The 19,877-nt window shown below is 35.8% G+C and overlaps 1 protein-coding gene across 2 annotated transcripts in view; it reads left to right on the top strand.

Moving 5' to 3' along the window:
- The window catches only part of LOC107511486 (B cell receptor associated protein 29), a 46,583-nt gene extending 29,309 nt beyond the window's left edge, over positions 1-17,274 (top strand). For both annotated transcript variants that reach the window (XM_016145861.2, XM_016145862.2), the window contains exons 7-8: positions 11,851-11,951; positions 16,096-17,274. In XM_016145861.2, coding sequence (XP_016001347.1) covers positions 11,851-11,951; positions 16,096-16,131 — 137 coding nt within the window. In that variant the 3' untranslated portion in view covers positions 16,132-17,274. The remainder of the gene's footprint in view (positions 1-11,850; positions 11,952-16,095) is intronic.
- Positions 17,275-19,877: the final 2,603 nt, after the last annotated feature.

Genomic DNA, 19,877 nt, shown 5'->3' with positions numbered 1-19,877 from the left:
AGTTTGTTACTATTTTGTTTGTTTATTTTGTTTTTCAGATTACACATATAAGTGAAATAATGTGATATTTGTCTTTGACTTATTTCACTTAGCATAATACCCTCTAGGTCCATCCATGTTGCTTCAAATGGCAAGATTTCATTTGTTTTTATGGCTGAGTTATATTCCATATTGTATACGTACCACATTTTTTTAGTCATTCGTCTATCAGTGGACACTTAGGTTGCTTCTATATTTTGAGTATTGTAAATGATGCTGCAATGAACATATGCCTTTTCAAGTTAGTGTTTTGGGTTTCTTCAGATAAATACCCAGAAGTGGAATTCCTAGGTCCTTCTTTTTCTCTTATTATGTTGCCTTTTTTTAAGCCTGTTTTGTCTGGTATAAATATTGCTACCCCAGCTTTTTTTGTTGGTCTCCGTTTTCATAAAGTATCTTTTTCTACCCCTTTACTTTCAATTTGTGTGTGTCTTTCAATCAGAAGTAGGTCTCTCGTAGGTAGCACATGTGAGGGTCTTGTTTTCTTATTCATTCAGCCACCCTGTATCTTTCAATTGGAGCATTTAACCCATTTACATTTAAACTGTTTATTGATAAGTACATAATCATTAGCATTTTATTATTCATATTTATGTTCTTTCTCTGACCTTTTCTTCTTCTTAAAGAAGTCCCTTTAACATTTCTTGTAATACTGGTTTGGTGCTGATAAACTCCTTTAGCTTTTTCTTGTCTGGGAAGCTCTTTATCTGTTCTTCAATTCTAAATGATAGCTTTGCTGGGAAGAGTAATCTTGGTTTGAGTCCTTGCTTTTCATCACTTTGAATATTTCATGCCAATTCCTTCTGGCCTGCAAAGTTTCTGTTGAGAAATCAGCTGCCAGTCTTATGGGAGCTCCTTCGTAGGTAGCTAACTGCTTTTTTCTTGCTGCTTTTAAGAGTTTCTCTTTGTCTCTAACCTTTGGCATTTTATTACACTGTGTCTTGATGTGGACTTCTTTGGGTTCATCTTGTTTAGAACTCTCTGTGCTTCTTGGACTTCTATGTCTATTTCCTTGGCCAGGTTAGGAAAGTCTTCCAACATTATTTCTTCAAATAGATTTTAAATTCTTTGGTGTCTTCTCTTCTACTTCTGGTACTCCTACAATACAAACACTGATACACTTAATGTTGTCCCAGAGGTCCCTTAAACTATCCTCATTTGTTTGGATTTTTCTGTTGCTGTTGCTGTATTAAGTGGGTGTTTTCTACTACCTCGTCTTCCAAATTGCTGATTTGATCCTCTGCTTCATTTAATCTACTGTTGATTCTCTCTAATATATTCTTCATGTCAGTTATTGTATTTTTCATTTCTGACTGGTTCTTTTTTATGTTTTCTGTCTTCATGTTTATATTTTCCATCTCTTTGTTAAAATTCTTGCTGAGTTCATTTACTCTTCTTCTAAATTCATTGAGCATTCTTACAACCAGTGTTTTGAACTCTGCATCTGGTAGGTTGCTTGTCTGCATTTTGTTTAGTTCTCTTTGTAGTTCTCTTCTTTCACATGGGAGATGTTTATTTGTCTCCTCATTTTGGCTGCCTCCTTGTGTTTGTTTCTATGTATTATGTAGAGCTGCTATGTCTCCTGGTCCTGGTAGAGTGATTTTATATAGTAGACTGGCCCAGTGGCCCAGTCTCTCTGGTCACCTGAGCCAGGTGCCCCAGGTGTGCCCCTGTGTGGGTTGTGTGTGCTCTCCTGTTGTAGTTGACCCTTGATTGCTGTTAAATCAGTGGGAGAGACTGACCCTCAGGCTGATTGATGTGAGAACTGGCCAGTGACTGCAGTGGAAGAGCTGTTATAGAGGGGCTGACCCTAAAAAGTAGGATTCACTTTAGCCAGGCTCTTATGCCTGCCCAATCTGCCCTGTAGGTATGTCCTTTGTGGAGATGGTTGGGGATGGGAGGTGCTCTGGTGTAGTCTGAAGCTGGCCACCAGGTGCCTTGGTTCTGGGGCCTCTTGGGAGGAGCCCAATAGATGATGCCTTTAACTAAGATTGGGACCAAAGGAGGAGTGGAATGCTTTCTTTAATGTTAGGAGAGGAGAAGAAGAAATAATGCATTTGATTTTGAATTTGCTGAGTTTAAGGGGCTAACAGTATATTCTGGTGAAATTGGCCAAAAAACATTAGGAAATATGAGTTTGAAGCTTGAAAGAAAATCTCAGGAAAGAGGGTAAACTATCATACATACAGATATGATGGTTAAATCAAAGAGATGATAATTCCCAGCAAAGAAGACCGTATTGAGTGAAAAGGAAGAAGCCTGAACATACAACTTAGGCACTTACCAACGTTCGAGGATTAAGCTGATTAGAATCATCAGAGGTTTTACCTGGTAACTGTTCACCTCTGGTCATTTAATTTTCAGTCATTAGTAAAGATTTTCCAGATTCCAAGTTACACCTCTACTTTTCAGTGTGTATTAATAATACTAAGCCTACTGATGATCTAGAAAGTATAGTAAAAAATGCTATGTGTAATTATAAAACCTTCTAAAATTTCACCCTTTTAAAGATATTTCAAAATTGCAAAAAGAAACAGTGTATGGGAAGTATATCGCTAATGGGATTTAGAGAAAGTTAGAACATATGAGGACACTGAAACTTGGGAGCAAATACTGTATTGTTTGGTCATGTTCTGTTCTTTTTCCCCAGACTACTTCACTAGTTTACATAACTTGATCTTTTCTTCGGAAGAAAGTATTTTTCTTTACTTCCTCCCTCCCCATCTGGTTTCACCTTCTTAATCATTGGCAAGACATTACTGTCAAAGGTAAACTTTATTCAACACTTTTGAAGGTTCATATTTCATGTTCATTCCAGTATGTCTTCATACAAGTGATTTTCCTGGAAGACATTTACCATTTGCCCTCTACTTTCAGCAATAACCATAGCATATTCTTATGCTTCATAGAAAGAATATCCTACAAATTAATGAACCAAGTACTCAACAGTTTTTATAGGATCAGTTCCTGAGATCTGTGATTTTGCAGATGACTGTGTATTCGTGCAGAGTTGCATAATACAGGGATTTTAGCAACACAGAATGTCTGCTCAGTCCATTTATGAACTTTTACTTATACCAGCCATGTACGATGTATTGTCTTGGATGCTGTTAGGGATACAAAGATGAATACGTTATCATCTCAGTCTTTAAGGATGTCTAATGAGAAAGGTGGACAGATTCACTGACATAAAAAATGTAAGGCAGGATATAAAAGCCAAAATAAAGGTATAATACCAAGGGCTATGGTAGCAGAGAGGAGAGATTGTTGTTCTTACTGGCAGAGCTGAGGAAAAATTCTTGGGGAAGTATCATTTGAGCTGTGTCAGAGGTGAGAGGGATTCAAGAAACAGAAATGGGCAGTGTCCTCCTGTAGCCTCAGGAATGCACATGAATCAAAGATGAAAAGTGCCCGTGCCTAAGATTATGGTTTATGGCAGAATACGGTGAGAGGGATGAGGCTGCTGAAAAAGTAGAGACAAGATCTGGAATGCCATGAGTACCATGCTTAGAATTCCAACATTTATTCAAAAGTAAAGAGGCAGCAACAGATTTTTAGCAAGAAAATACGGAGCCAGAAACTCTTCTGCCAAATAATTTGTGGCAGAGATTTAGATTAGAGAATAAAATAGCTCTGAAATGTTTAAATCTATTTCAGAATTCTTTTGCACAGTTTATTTGTTTAAAGATACTGAAAGCATCTAACTAGTATTTGAGAATGTGGAGTTAAAATAAGTTACTCAGACTTGGTTTAAGACTGGCTTTCATTTATTAGCTTCTCTGTGACCTTAGGGAAGTTACTCTAAACTATAGTTCTTCATGGAGTCGTATACACAAGACATGTGGCCCAGTGCCTCATCTGTGTTAAAACTTAATTGCTAGGTATTATTATTGTTGTTGTTGTTGTTTTATTATTATGATGATGATGATTTCTATCAGGAAACTTTACAAGTTAAATAGGGAATTACTGAAGCAAGATTTTAGATTTTAACTGTCAAGCTACAAAAATGTTGTCAAAACTAATTTAAAATATTTTCCTCAAATTTAGGGATGATTTTTCTGACACTATCTTTTCAAATCCATTTGCCACTTTTGTTTATCTTAATAAAAAGTTGTCAAATTTAAGGTAGAATCTTTTACAAGCTTCTAAATTGAAAAAGATAAAAAGACCTGAGATGTTCATTTGCTAATTAATTCTGGGGTTGGTTTCTAAAACCAAAGCGTAATAATAGGACTGTTCTTTTCTGTGGGTATCTTAGAAACATATTGGTTGGGCCCAGGGTGTTTTAATTGGAAAGTATTTAAAGGTGATAAACACCAAGGAGATGAATTAGTTTTGCTTTAGAAACTGGAGCGTGAGTTTTTGCTTTAGAGGTTGCCTAATGCCTTTCCATGTAAAAACCCAGCCAGTCTCAAATGAGCTTATTCAAAATTGAACTTATCATCTTCTCGTCCAAATTGTTTCCTCTTGATTCCTGACTCAGTCTCTTTCGAAATGGATGTAAAGCAATGAACTAGGGAAATGAGCTGGAAAATTAAAGGAGGAAAAACCTTTTCTTTCTAAAACTAAATCTTATTGCAACATCTCCTAACTGTATAGTCTTCATTCTTTCTATATGGAAAATTGATAGACATACAATGGGAAACTTTTTAGGAGGTTTCTTAAAACTTCCAGTACAGTTTTGACCCTCTTTTCATGTTCTGATATTTTATAGTTATTTTGAGTAAATTTATAATTTAAGAGAAGCCGTCAAAACTTACAAGTGTTGTTATAGAACCGGAGTCGGCAAACTATGGTCCGTGGGCCAAATCCAGCCTGCTGCCTTGTTTTTATAAATTAAATTTTATTGAAACAAAGCTAAAGTCATTCTTCAACTTATTTGCTGTGGTTGCAGAGTTGAATAAACTGGATAGAGTCTGCATGGCACAGAAAGCCAAAAATATTTACTATCTTGTCCTTTACAGAAATAGTTTGCCGACCCCTACTTAGGGTCCTCAAATAAAGAAGAGTACCTTTTTCAGTATAAATGAGGCGATGCTGAAAAGATTTGCTTCTGCTATTAATACTGTTTAAAAATTTACTCTGCATCTAGTGCTTGTTGAATGAATATTGATCAGATAATTTAAGAAATTGTATATGCTTATGTTTAGTAAAACTAGTTCTTTGTTTTTATAGTCAGTGTAAGTTGACTCCAGTTCTTATGCATGACGGGTCGATAATTCTAGGTTTTGCATATGCTCTTGCTTACATACGAATTTGCTTTATAAAGCATACCCTTTTCTAAGCAATTTGTTATAACCTACACTTATTCAGTGATTTGCCTAAAACATACATCCTCATTTTTAAGTGCAAAGCCAGCATATTAATATGGTTTGTAATTATTCTTTGCTAAGTAACAAAACCAAAACTGTTTTCATAAATATATTACTTAGTAACTTAAGTAAGATTAATGAAGAAAGTCTTTATGCATTTATTGGTATGTCTTTTGCCAATAGCATACACAATTGGGCTTGGGCTGTTTTTATTTATCAAATTGGAAAGCTTGCTTATCAGTTCCCTAGCCCAAAGTACCAGTAATCTTTATAAGACATGGACTGCCTGAAGTCCATGTCTTCCTAACTCAAACAGTTACCCATGAACCTCATTCATAATCCCAGTGCCGTAGGCAGTGTGGGCAGTCACTAGTATACCCAGTGATGGGTAGAGAATTGGGACACATGCAAAAAAATATATAATTAATTTCTTCTTTGTTCTTTGCATGTGAAAAAGAGCTGTATTTGGTTTTATTCATTAATGTTTACTGTATTATACTCACTGGTGCAGCTTTATTTCCATTCCAAAAATGTTTTACTCCTCTTCTTGCGAATCAAGCATTCTTCTAAAGTATGTCTCACTTTAGTCCCCCTGCCATTAGTCTGGCTTCTTCACATTGCCACCAGAGCAGTTTTCAACACTACATATATGACTATGCCTCTGCACTATTTAAAAGTCTTTATTGGTTTCTGTCACCTTTACAGCTCTTCAAGACAGCATACATTGTCTTCTATGATCTGGCCCCTAGCATCATCTCTAGCTTTGTCCCTCAGCTTTGTCCAATCTAAATTTTATATTCCTATTTTATTAAATATCATAATTTGTAGTTCTAACAGTAATGTTTCATTACTTTTGCCATGTCCAGGACTGCAGGTCTGTCTGCATTAATGTACTGTTTCCTTCACTCTTCTCTACAGTGTATGCTCATCCTTCAGTTCCAGTGTTGCCACCCCCAGGAAGCCTGCCTAAAACTCTCTCCCTTTAAGCTGGGTTGAGTAGTCTCCTTGTGGGCCTCCATATTCCTGCATGGTCGTGTATTTGACAGGGCACTCTATAGAATTATATATTTTTTTTAATTATTTTTTTACAGTGACATTGGTTAACGAAATCCAATGTTTCAGCTGTAAGAAATTATCTTTTTATTTGTCTCTCTTACTAGATTGTAAGTGCTGTGAAGGCAAGGGTCACATCTAAATCCTCTGTGTGTCGCCAGCATGCACCTAGTGTTCCAGATAGATACTAATAAACCTCAGCCCAAACACTGAATTTGGTGCCTTCTCTTACCTCCTGACCCAGTTTAGATTTCATGGTTCATTATAATCATGTTCTTGCCAACTATTTATCTCTTTCGTCTCCTTTCCTTCTCCTTCCACCCTCCACTCCTCTCCTCTCTCAACGACCTTGTCCTGGTAATAGTCAGATATCCATCTGCTTAATACCTGCACCCAAACATCTCAGCATTGCTGAAGGGACTAACTTCTTATTTTAATAAATGGCCACTAAATTCAAATGGGTCCTCAACACTGCATGACTATCCTATTACACTTCTCTAGAAACTTTATTTTTCCACTCTCCAAAACTATTTTGGATCTTCTCATTTCATGTCTAAATTCTAAATCCATCCTGCTTCAGTGGATACAAGGAATTAATAAGACAAAAGCTTCATCTTCTCACCACCAAAACTACCATCCTCTCCCAGCTGGCATCAAATTCTGCCTGTCCTTGGTTTACTTTGGATTAAGTGTCAGTTCTCTTCTGCTACGTATCCCATCCTCACTGTCCTTCCCAAGGACTTTGTTTCTGTAGTTACTCCCTTATTTCCTGTCATCCTACAAACATCCTCTGGCATCTCTTTTAAAAGAAATAGAAACAAAAATCTCCCTTTGTCTCATATTCTCCCAGCTACTGCACCACTGCTCTGTTCTATTTCATAGCAAAAATTTTTTTAATTTTCTATACAGATATAATTTCAAATTCACAGAAAAGATGGAGAATAATATTTTTAAAATTTACCGATACCCTTCACTCAGTTACCCAAATGATAACATTTTACATTTGCCTTGTCTTTTTCTCTCTTTATGTTATTCTCTTACTTATTATTTTGTTATTTGCCAAATGATAATTTTCTAATTTTCTTATTCCTTCTACATTTATTAGATGCCATTCTATTGTAAAGAGGAGCTTCTTTTTATCCCCCAGTTGTTTGTTTGCTTGTTTAATATATTCAGTGGATTATAATCCATCGTGAACTATGTACTTTATTGTTCAGATCTTCTCAGAGTTGACCTTTTCAGACTGAGTCATTTCGCTGTTACCATTTTGTCATGCTTCCACTCTATAAGCACTTACTTTCTGAAGTAACAAGATATTCCAACCTCATCTAGTACCTTTCCTCCTCCAGCCTTTGAATTAACCATTCCTCCAAAGAACCTTGGTTTCTTTAAGTGGAGAATGGTATTTAGAAAATAAAATCTGGACTCTAGGTATGCTCATTGCTACTGATATATCATTTATTCAAGGCCTTCTTAGCATACACAACTAATAGTAGCTTAAATTTTACCTCTTTTGAGAAACTTTTTCTGACTACTCAGTCTAATGTAACTGCACAGTCATTCACATTCCATCACCCTGTTTTAACTTTCTTTATGACACTTATCACTCACTATTAGTTGGTCACTTTATTGTGTAACTTTTGTTCCCACTACAAAATGAGTGTTATGAGAACAAACACCCTAGCTATCTTTTCACTGTATCCTCAGCACTTAGAAAAATGCCTGATGCCTAGTAGACATTCCATAAGCTGTTGAATGGATAGATGAATAGCTAACTCCCTTGTCTTAGGGCACTTTCATGTGTGTACCAAATAGTGCATGTGGGGATTAAGTACTGAATAGCTTCAGTATATCACACTCTTGAGTTCTCAAAAATAAAACCAAATAAACTGAAAAGAAACCAACACTAGAAGTATAGAAATTTTTCAAATTAAAAATATTTTTATCTGGTACTATCCAGAAAAAATATATGCATTGTACCATAGCCAACTTCAGCTGTCATGCCAGGGCTTCTAAAACTTTTCCATTTTTCTGGCTGGGCTTAGCTGGAGTATTTGTTTTCTCAGGTAGAAATCACAATGACACAGTGCATTTACACAGTGCATTAGTCTCACCAGCTCCTCCCACTGTGCAAATAGCTTCAAAAGTGTAACTTTGGCACTTTGAAAACCACAAATATTTTCAGCCTGCTTACATTACCATTTTACAAACATTTTGCATAAACATTTTCGTTCAATGTGTGTCACTGTAACATTAATTGGGGTTTTTCTCTATAATAAGATGATGATTTATGTTCCTCTAAAAGATCTTAGTGACTAGGACATAACCTAGTTTCTAATTGAATCTGTCTAATATTATCATGAAATATCTCGATATTTCTATAAAGCCACTGTCAAGTGATAGCAACTCATTTTTGCAAATCGAAAATTGACATAGTGACTTAAATGTATCACCTCAACCCTCCTTGTCCAATGTGTTCCCTTATATGCCGTTTCCAAAATGATATGATTCAAAATAAAACAAGCATATTCAAATGTGAAATCACAAGTTTATATAATCTCTTAGTCATGAAGGCATTTCCAGAAGGAGATAGAAAGCATCCACAACAGAATATTGTTAAGTTTTATAAAATGAGCGATAAAGGACTGAAAACCCAAAAGGATCCTAGACAACAACTTCTTCTCCTAATTGGGGTAAATTTAGTAAGATAGTAATTACTAGGTTTATTAATAGACACTGAAATACAAAACAAAATAAGAAACACAGTTCATACCCTGGCTTGACAAGTGTCAGAAAGGAAAAAAAAAAAAAAAAAAAAAACTGGATTAGCCTGCAGTTGTTTTGTTATAGCTTCATACTAGGGATGATCAGAAGGAACTTTTGAATAGGCTGTACAAGTGGTTCTCTAGCTTCTTTTGCAGATTCTGAGACCAACCTGACTCACTCTCTCTCCTAACAATTCATGATAAAAAATGGTATCTTTTAATAAGGAACTAATGAGTTAATATCTCAGATTTATGGAATTTTCTAAGATGTCAGAAATTTAAATATATAAATCATTCTTAACATTAAGACCAGCTCCTATTCAGCACAAGCTCCTCATCAACATCCTTAAAAGTGTCATTATAGGCTAGTCAGATGTTATTAGTCTGTAAAATCTTTTTTGCTTTTTACATACTGGAAATCTAGGCTCTTAAACATTTTTAGTAAGGTCCTAAAGATAACACCATGTTTCATATTTTCAAGTAGACTCTAGGAAATGCCCTGTAGAAACAAATTAAAAACAAATGTATAAATCTTTATATATGACTGTAGTCCCAGTGAAATCTAACCACTACCAGAAATCTCTTTTCCATACCTAACCCATACCTCTACCAAATGACACATTAAATTTGTTAAATTCAACCTTTAATATCTAATTTACATGCATCTATAGAGGTAATGTGGAAGAAATTATAAAGTTGTGCTGTCCAGTATGGCTAGCCACTAGCTACACATAGTTATTTAAATCAAATTTTAAATTAAAAGTAAATAAAATTTAAAATTCAGTTCTTTAGTTGCATAACCACATCTAAAGTGCTCTGTGCCACATGTGGGTAGTGGCTACCATATTAGACAGCACAGATGTAGAACATTATTGGAAATTGCAGGTGTGGAACAGCACAGAAAGTTTAATTTGACAAGATTATCTAGAAAATACTGATACCAAAGGCACTTTAGTTGATAGTGACATATACTATATAAAAATGCCCATGCGATGGTTTCTCAAGAGGAAAGGCAACCAGATTGTTTATAAATTTAACCTATAATTTAATTTCATTGTACAAAAAAAAGAGACTTTTAAATGTGTAAATCCCACTCTCTTTTCTAAAATTCCTACCCTAAAAGATTTACAAATTCAGAACTACTAAAGGCTACATATGCAGAATTATATGTAGAGCTAGTTCTGGATTCCCAGAATTTCTCCAATCCATCTTGTGCTACTCTTCCCTTCTACATGTTTACCCATTAGCTTCTCCACAATGTGTTGACTTAAATGTTTATTTTATACACACACACACACACACACACACACACACACATATTTTTTTAACTTCTGCCTAATCTGTTAATTTAGACTGTGGCTCCTTGGTGAACAAGGCTAATATGTAGCCATTTTTGTGTATCCTCTTGAGGTAAAGCCTTTAAGTGCCACTTATACACCCTCATATTTTGCAACTTTATGTAAGAAAGTGATTTTTTGTGTGTAATTTTTTGTCTCTCCCTGTTGGTGTTTTCAAAAGTAGACTTTTCTGATACATTTTGTTCTATAATACTTGAGTCCAGGTTGAGCCAGGGAAGGGTTAAGATGAGCCTGGGATATCTTGTGCCAGAAAGTACAGTGCTCAAAAATGATGGGAACATTATGTCAAAGTATATAAGAGTCCGCCTGAAGGGGCTTCCTGCTGGCCAAATCTGGAGGAAATTAAGTATAGTATGAATTGTAAATCACTGAAAAAATAGGAATCTGTGAGTTCATACTGATGATGAATAGATAAGAAAGAAAGAATCGTCTTTATAGTAGAATGTTGACAAATGTGGATGGAGTAGTGAAGCTGGAAAATCATCATTTTATAATTATAATAATAAAGATCGGTTTGGGCAAGAATTATCAGTGGATGCTAAATATAAAGGGAAAATTTATCAAGGAACAGGATGTTGTCTTCCCACATACTGTTTCTTAGTTACAAGGAGGAAAATAACTGTAAAATGGAAAAATCAGTGAAAGGCAGATGGGCCTCTGTTGTGATACCTTGAGAGACATTCAACATAACATTTCATATTTATATGTAAGTGAGATGCATAAGCTGAATTTAATCATGAGGAAACAGCAGACAAAACCAAAAAGGAAAACATTCTTTAAAAAAAAAAAAAGTGGCCTGTATTCTTAAAAATGTCAATATCACAAAAGATGGGGGGAGAGGAGGGCCGAGGAGGCTAAGGAACTATTCCAGGTAAAGGAAGCTAAAGACATGACAGCTTAATGCAAATCTTTAATCTAGGAATGGATCCTGGATTAGATGTACAAAATATAAAAAGGACATAATTGGGACACTTGCCACGATTGGAATATGGATGGTAGATTAGATAAAGTAGTAATGTTAAATTTTCTAAATTTGATAACTATATTATGGTTATGTTAGAGAATACCTTTGTTCTTAGGAAATATATGAAGTATTAAGGAGTAAGAAGACACAATGTCTGTAACTTACTCTCAAATGGTCCAAGAAAATAATTATGTGTGTGTGGAGAGAGAATGCAGTAACAAATGTACCACATTGGTAACAGTTGGTGAATTTGAGTAAAGGTTACAAAGGAGTCCTTTATTTAGGTCTGGAAGATTTTCTGTAAATTTTAAACTATTTCAAAATAAATTTTTTTTCTAATTCTATCTAATGTTTTCTAGCCCTTTCTAAGGTGCAAAATGACATGATGACGATGAAAATGCAATCAGAGAGACTTTCAAAAGAATATGACCGACTCTTACAAGAACACCTGGAACTTCAGGTGGGTGACATACATATATAGGCTTAAATTTTTTGAAATTATGCTAAGTCAACTATTTGGGTTATTTGCTCTTCTCAAATCAGGAGGTTGTATTTAATCCTGGCTTTGTTAAGTTATTAAAGAAGCCAGACTTTTACCTAAGGGGTGAAGATTAGATATTGCATGAAAATACAAGATAATCATAACAGAGAATTGCTGACATGCTGACTTACAGCATCCTAGTTTTGCTGAAGTTTTAAGCAAAAAAAAATGAGCCACAAAAATGAAAGCATTGAAAAACACACTGGTACTGGAAAAATTTGGTTTCGCTGTTTGGAATGTTTGCCATATTCATGCAAAATAAGGCCAAAAATTTAAGTCCCACTTTACTCCTTCTAAGCCCCTCTTTTAGACATCTTAGGACAAAGCCCATTAGCATTCAAATACATGATTTACTTCCAAAGTTGATTTGAAAGATGGAAATGAAAGAAAAAAAAAGCCTTTTTGTTGTTCAAGTCACAAAGCCAGGTGCCATAGATTTTCTTTTCCCTTCCCTCCAGTCCAGCAAGAGTCAGTTCCCACCATTTATCCGTGTTAGGCTCTTTCCCTTTCCTCTTGGGCTGCTAGCCCTTACCTGAATTGATCTCCTGGCCACACTTTGATCGAGTGTCAGGAGAGGCCATCCCAGAGCCAGTCCTGGTATTCCCAAATTGGAGTGTCTGTGTTCATCTGCTTTCAGATTGGGCTTACCTTCAGAATTTGTCAGCCTCGTGGCTTTCAATCAGGGCTTTTTAGTAATTACAGCTCTACAGATATTTCACTAGAAGCTCTAGTCCCAGGACTCATTTCCCTGCATCTTAATGGTCATTATATCTCCAGGGCCTACCACTGTACCTGGCACAAGGCAAGGAAACATTGTACTCACAGGTCTTGGAGTCAGACAGACCTGGAATAACTATAATTCTCATACCAGCTTTTGTGATCCCAAGCATGTTATGTCATGTCACCTCTCTGAGGCTTATGTTTCATCTGTAAAATTGAAGCAATAATAGCACCTGGCTCATTGGGTTGTTAGAGAAATTAAATAGAATGTGTAAGGTACTTAGCATTGTGTGTGGCCTGGATGATAGTTAACACTCAAGAAATGATAACTGTCATAATTATAATTATCATCAGTATTAATGCCTCTGTAGAAGTTTTACTAAAAAATGACTTATTCTCAGCCAGTTACTTTGACCTTGATTTAGAGCCAGTCAATAAGCAATCCTAAGCACATTTGTAATCTGGTATTCCCACGTGAGTTGCACATTTAATTTAACTAACCTGCTTCGACAATAGGGCAACTCAGAGAAGGGTAGATACCCTGTTGTTTTAAACCCAGGACACCAAGAGCTCAGTTCACATTGTCTAGTTCAGGCAGCTAGATTTTCAGCAAGACCACCCTTTCCCTATCTCTAAAACAGAGGTCCCGAGATAGCTCACTTCACCATGGCGTGAGAATTACACCATGACATTCTTCAAGATCCACCTTGGAAAGTGAAGAAACACTTCAGAAGCCTCTTGCCTAGAAGTAGAACTTTTTTCCCCTCCCATTTGTGAGATCGGGATTTACTCAACAAGGATGACAGTCCACATCAGTGGACATTGCCAGGGTGTCAGAAATGTTTAAATCCCTGACCAGAGAAAAGAGAAGCAAGACTATTCCCTTGTTTTCTTATAGCCAATGGCCATTGCTTAGTGTCCCCTTTGTGGTAAAAGCTAATGATTCTCTTAATCCTCAATGAATGTATGTGACAGTGAGATTCACTCAGGCCATTTTCTTTCCCAAAAAAAGGCTTCATCCTGGAGCTTATACATTCTTGATAAAAAGTGAGTAATTTCTTCTTAAGAAAGTAGTTGTTATACCTATTGCTTTGAAATATAACCCCACCCTAGTTGAGTGCCATGCTGAAAGTTGGGCCTTGCTCACTAGTGCATTTAGGCCTTGATGCAATTTCTGCTTTTATCCAGGTTTTTGAAATATTTAATGGATGACATCCATTGAAGGTATGGTCTGGATCAAGCACTTAGCTAATGGCTTCATATATATTATCCTACTTACTCTGCGTCACAGCCCACTGAATTAAAATATTTTAATACCTTATTTTGTAGATGAGGAAAATGAGACCCGGAGATGTTATATAATGTACCCAAAGTCACTGAACTAGAAAGTGTTCAAAGTTGGATTCAAAGTCAGGAACTCTTTCTCCAGAACTTCCATTATTATGTTTTCCACTGTACAGACCACTATGGGTTTTGGCCTGTGCTGGTCATTGGACTATGTGTTCTGGGATCCATTCTCTTCCCACTGCTGCTGTTCTGTTTCAGAGAGCTACAATCCCAGGCTCCCTTGCCATCTGGCTTTGGAGTGGGTTCAGCCAGTGGGCAGTACTAGAAGATGAAGGCAAGAAGAAGGGGAAGGCCAGTGATTTTTACAGCCCCGTCTCTTTTCATGGTCCTAGTTTCCATTGGTCAGCTTTCACCTGGTAGTCCTCACTCCTGGAATCTATAACACTGTCTCCTCCCTCGTCCCTGCAGCCCAGAGAGTCGTGGTTTTCTGCTATTACTCCCTGAGGTGATTTACCACCCCGTTTGGTGTATGTACTCTCTAATCACCTATAAAACCAATTCTCTAATAAATATTTCTCTGAAGAAGGAAAATAAAACCTCTCAGCTTATATAAACCTTATATAAACCTTAAGGGAATCATTGACATCCATGCACCTTGGCTTCTTTATTACTTAAATGAAGATTATAATACCTTATGAGCATTAAACCAGACCCTGTGCAAGAAAGCACTTTAAATATTTTTAAACAAGAAAAGCTCTAGAAAGCCACAAGATGCTAGTAGTTATTTTTTGATAGGACATGTTTTTTCCTATTTACCTACTCATCCCACCCCTGTTAAGAACCTGTATAAAATCCTGAGATTTAGGTGTCATTAACTGAGAACCATTTTCTTAAGAGTGACTCTTACACTTTGATATTCACCTTCTGAACCTACTTGATAAGCAACAGTTTTCTGTAGACCAGCTACAGTAAAAAGCTGTATCAAATCTTCCTTCATGAATTTTACTTCTATTGTCAAACCAATCTTAATAATTGAATTATGTCCTAAAGTTCTTTGGGAAACAGCTTTCTCAATTTTTTATAATTAATTTTCTTAAAATAATCATAAAATAAAGGACTGTAAAATATTAAGGAAACAAAGGTGAAAAGGGGAAAGTTGGTTTCTTTACTGTAAACAGATCTCACTTTGCATCTTTTAAGTTCGTCTGGATTTCCCCATCTGGTCTCCTTCCTTTTAATAGGTACTAAATAAATATTAGAAAACAGTCCCTTCAAAAGATGTAGTCTTTTCCTTGTTTGCTCTGGATCTCTTCTAGAAAAAAAAAAAAAGTAAAACTATGTGAAAGCAGTCCTTTATCATGTAAAATGCCTCCTCTGTCTTCTACTTTTGTTCCTTAAAGTTTATAAAGTTTTTCTGGAAACATCAATGCTCAACATGAACAAGGACTTAATGAACTTCCTGTTTACAAACAATAACACCACAACTTCATTTTATGAGATTTTTTTTCTCGGTGTAGACTTTTACCTTCTTAAAGCAAATTACCTCTTAAGACTGGTTTCTATCCCATTTTTTTTCCAGTTTTAAATGATGTTGTATAGTCATCCTTATAGTGTAATCAGAAAAGAGTATAATCCAGGAAGCTAGTTCTATTGGCAGATATCTGAAGAACAAACAAACAAAAAAGGCCACCCCATCTGAGTTTTTTGGTTCCCTTCATTCTTCCCTTGCCAAGAGAGTTTGCAAGAGGGGAATTTTAGAAATTTTGTTTTCCTGATATAAACTGTGAAACTAAGGTAAAATAGACTAAGATAGAAGGAAAAACTGAACTCATCAAGGGTGCTATTTTTCCTTTTAGACATTTTTCAAGTAAAACCTATTAATTTTGTATTTTTTGAATTTGAAATTTTTCTCAATCTGTAGTTTACTTTAATTACTCTTCATAACTAATAATTAAGCACAGAAAAGGAAAAATTTTTTTCAGTCTTTGTCATATCTATGAATCTGTTTCTCAATCCTTGCTGAACTGCTACCTAAAGTCATATTTTTTTCTTACAGGATCGTTCATGGAAAGGCAACAAGAAAGGCCTGTGAACTGTGTGAAAGAAGATTGTAATACACCATTTCACGATAATAAATTTGTTATGTTAGCCACTAGAAAATGTAAAATTCAGTTCAGAAAAATGTACTATGGCTGGCCAATATTTTTCTAATCCCACACATATGCTGTTACATAATGGCATCGCAATATTTGATAATGTTTCACATATATTATAAAGTCTGTATTCCAGCTCTTACGTAAAACAGAACCATATTAAACACCTTATTTAGATGTTCTGTTGGTAAAACAGTCAAACACTGGTATTAGAAAACAGTCCCTCCAAAGATGTAGGGACAGTCAAACACTGGTTTGACTGTTTTACCAATAGAAGGAAAAATTCATTAGCCAGATACTTCCCAAATTAGATTTTTAAGTTGCATGAAACCATTAATAGCCTTAAAAGCTTTGATGAGTTTCCACTAACAATAATCTAATCATATGATGATGATGATGATTTTGTATATGAATATAGTATCCAGTATCAGCAAATATATTCATGGGGAAAATGAATAAGGATAAATAATCAGAACTTGCTACTATATTTATAGAGAAGAATCAGAAAGAACAAAAAAGAACAATGACCTTAGTTGTCTTTTTTTTTTAAGCCTCATGATACTATGGTTTACTCTCATAAGACAACTGTATTGGTAATTTTATTTTGTTACTGTGCTTCTGTACCTGTTAGACAGTTTTTGTTGACTTTTGTGTTAACAACACATAATTAGTAAGCATTCTACCTTTTTAAAGCTTATCTAGTAATGGAGTTTACATCTATTTGCATAACTGTCACAGCACTGAATTGAAATCATTTTATAACAATGTGGAATTCTTGACTCAGAAAGTTAATGTACAACATATCCAAAAAGCAAGTGTTTCCCATTGCTTTGAGAGTTACTAATTATACAAATATTACCTCAAGTACACATACACTGGTATCACAGTTTCTGAGATGTAGATGTTTCTGTATTCTGAAAGCTAAATATTAAATATTATTTTTCCATTCAAATATTAATTTAGAGTTTAGAAGATGATAATGATTATAACATTAATATAATTTAGGCTGTTGCAGTATTTGGACATGAAAATCATCTTCCATGTCTCACAAAGACCTAAATATAAAAGAAAATGGAAAATAATTACTAGAGTTTTTACTTTACTGATATTTGTTTCGTCTTTTGTTTATTATCATTTTAGCACTAACTTTACACATCTTTTCATTGTAAGTGGCTGAAATGAGCAAGTACATAAGAATTTTATTTCAGATAAAAGTCAGGAGTTACTGCTAGAAAACAAGACACATAGAAGACATTTAATAGGACTAAGAAATAGGAGTTAGACCATATGGGCTGACAACACCATAAATAACAAGGAGAGGGAGGGAGTGCTGAAACAGGACAGAACTGAACAAATAACAGCTCAAGGTATCAACTTAAAAGTATCAAAGTGAGAGCTACATGGGTAAATATATAATGAGCATTTGTGATTCTGGCCTACTGTATAGAAATCAAGTCTAATGAGTAACATATAGAATAGTAGAAAATACAAAGCTTTAGAATTGGGAGAAGTAAAATCTAATCCCAGCCTCACAATAATTTAGTCATGTGGTTTTGAACAAATTATTTAAACCTGCTAGACTTATATTTCCTCATCCCCAAAGTGTGGGAGTAATAACATTTGGGTCAGGATTACTATATAAACTAAGATAGCACAGTGATTCTCAAAGTTGTTTGGACTATTAAGCAAGGGGAAAGTCTGGGTGCTCTTTGAAGAGCACGAAAATTTGAAAGATTTCCTAACAGTACTTTAAGTGTATATTTAAGTAATCTTAGACCTCAGCCCTCAGTTTTACAGATCAGCAACCTGAGTTTAAAAAGTTTAAACCACTTTCCCAAGGTAACATGGATAATTAGATCCAGGGCCAGAATCTAAGTCTAGAGTTCAGGTGTTCTGGTTCCCCAGATATTATTCTAGTCTTTATAAACATACATTAGCCATAATTTATTAAATAAAACATTGCCATGTTTTAGCCAGGGTTTGAACAAGAAATTTTGGCTTTAGAGTCTGTACGTTACCACCATACTGAACTGCCCGTGAAGCTATGCTTGTTGGTTCTAATTACTCTCCTTGCCAATGATAGTGTAGCAAATCCTATTATTAGAAATAAACGTGTATTTCATGGATTTAGTTACTCTGCATATTAAGTTACATTCCCTTCTATTGTCAGTTATGACTTCTTTGTCCTAGGTTAGGGTGCACTAAGGATTCAAACGGAGGAGTGCCATTCTTGTCTTTTTCTTGTTCTTTTCTCAGTTGCAGAGAAACTGAGATTGTCTACTTGCAAATCAGCGTTGAGGCTCTGGACCTCAGGAAGTAGCACTAGTCGAGTTCTAGCTAAGACGTTCTAGCCAAGCACTCTAGAATTTGACATGAGTCATCCTCGTTGCTTATTTGGCTATATATGAGTCCCAGGACTGGTGACTAGAATACTCTGAACCCCACACTAGAGCCTGGAGCTTACCTACTTCCTATGATACTGTCCTGATGCCATTGGCCTGCCTGGATCTCTAAATAAATACCCGTGGTTAGAGTTCTGGTGCTGGTCTCTGCTTGCCTGCAGTGACATTCCTGCTTTCCTGGACCTCCCAGCCACAGTCACTTGGATGCACCTGCCCCTGTTTTGGTCTGTAAGTTAGTCTGGTCCTGCATTTCCATTCCATTGTCCACTGCCTTCTTGCTGTCCCTCCCATCCATGTCCCACCATAGCTTAACAGCCCATAACCAGCCCTACTGATATGCAATACACCTTGCATTCAAGCGCCCACTATACAATGAATAAATATAGCAGTCCTTTTAAACATTGACTTTTATATCTAGAATGATATGTCTAAAGCTGATGAATCCTCTCTGAATTTCTTTGTCCTTCAGCCTACCTTTCCTAGAATTCTTGAAAACTCACTCATGAAGATTTTTTTTAAACATTTCATTCTCTAATCGATTAACTAAATGGCATTATTACCTTCACAGTGTTGCTTTCTGCCTTGCTCTCTAAACAAACATAAGACTTTTCTTAGTCTATCCTTCTGTAGCCAAAAGTAACAGCCCCCCTAAAGATATTAATGTCCTAATTTGGGGAATGTTCTGTGGCAAAAGAATGACTATTACTTTAAAAGGGAAACAACGTGACTAAATTAAGGATCTCATAATGGAGAGTTTATCCTAGATCATCGGGGTGGTCCCTAAATGCAATCACAAGTATTCTTATAAGAGACAAAGGAAGACTTTACCACATAGAAAAGGAGAAGGCATTGTGACCACGGAAGCATAGATTGGAATGCTGTTGCCACCAGAGCTGGAAGAGGCAAGGAACAGATTCTCCCCTAGAGCCTGCCAGGGGAGCGTGACCCCGTAGACACCAATTAAGCTGATTTTGGACTTCTCACCTCAAGAACTATGAGACAATATGTACTTTAAGCTGCCAAGTATGTGATAATTTATTAAAGCAGTCCCAGGAAACTAATGCAGGAACATACAGGACAAATCAGTAATGGGCTGGACTGAATTTTGCAATGTGTGGAAAATAGATACCCTTTAACGCTGCTCCTATCTTAGTTATTTTTCTTCTGCAATTTTATTTCCCTCCATTCCCACTGCCACTGCCAAACTATGCCATAATAATTTCTCACCTGGACAACTATGCCAACTTACATTGTCTCATTCTTCTCCTATGTATATGCTGTCA

This window comes from Rousettus aegyptiacus, unplaced genomic scaffold (genome assembly GCF_014176215.1).
Source record: "Rousettus aegyptiacus isolate mRouAeg1 unplaced genomic scaffold, mRouAeg1.p scaffold_m13_p_13, whole genome shotgun sequence".
In the NCBI taxonomy this organism is placed as follows: domain Eukaryota; kingdom Metazoa; phylum Chordata; class Mammalia; order Chiroptera; family Pteropodidae; genus Rousettus; species Rousettus aegyptiacus.
The sequence above is the reverse complement of the archived record's forward strand: the minus strand, read 5'-3'. Positions and strand labels throughout refer to the sequence as shown.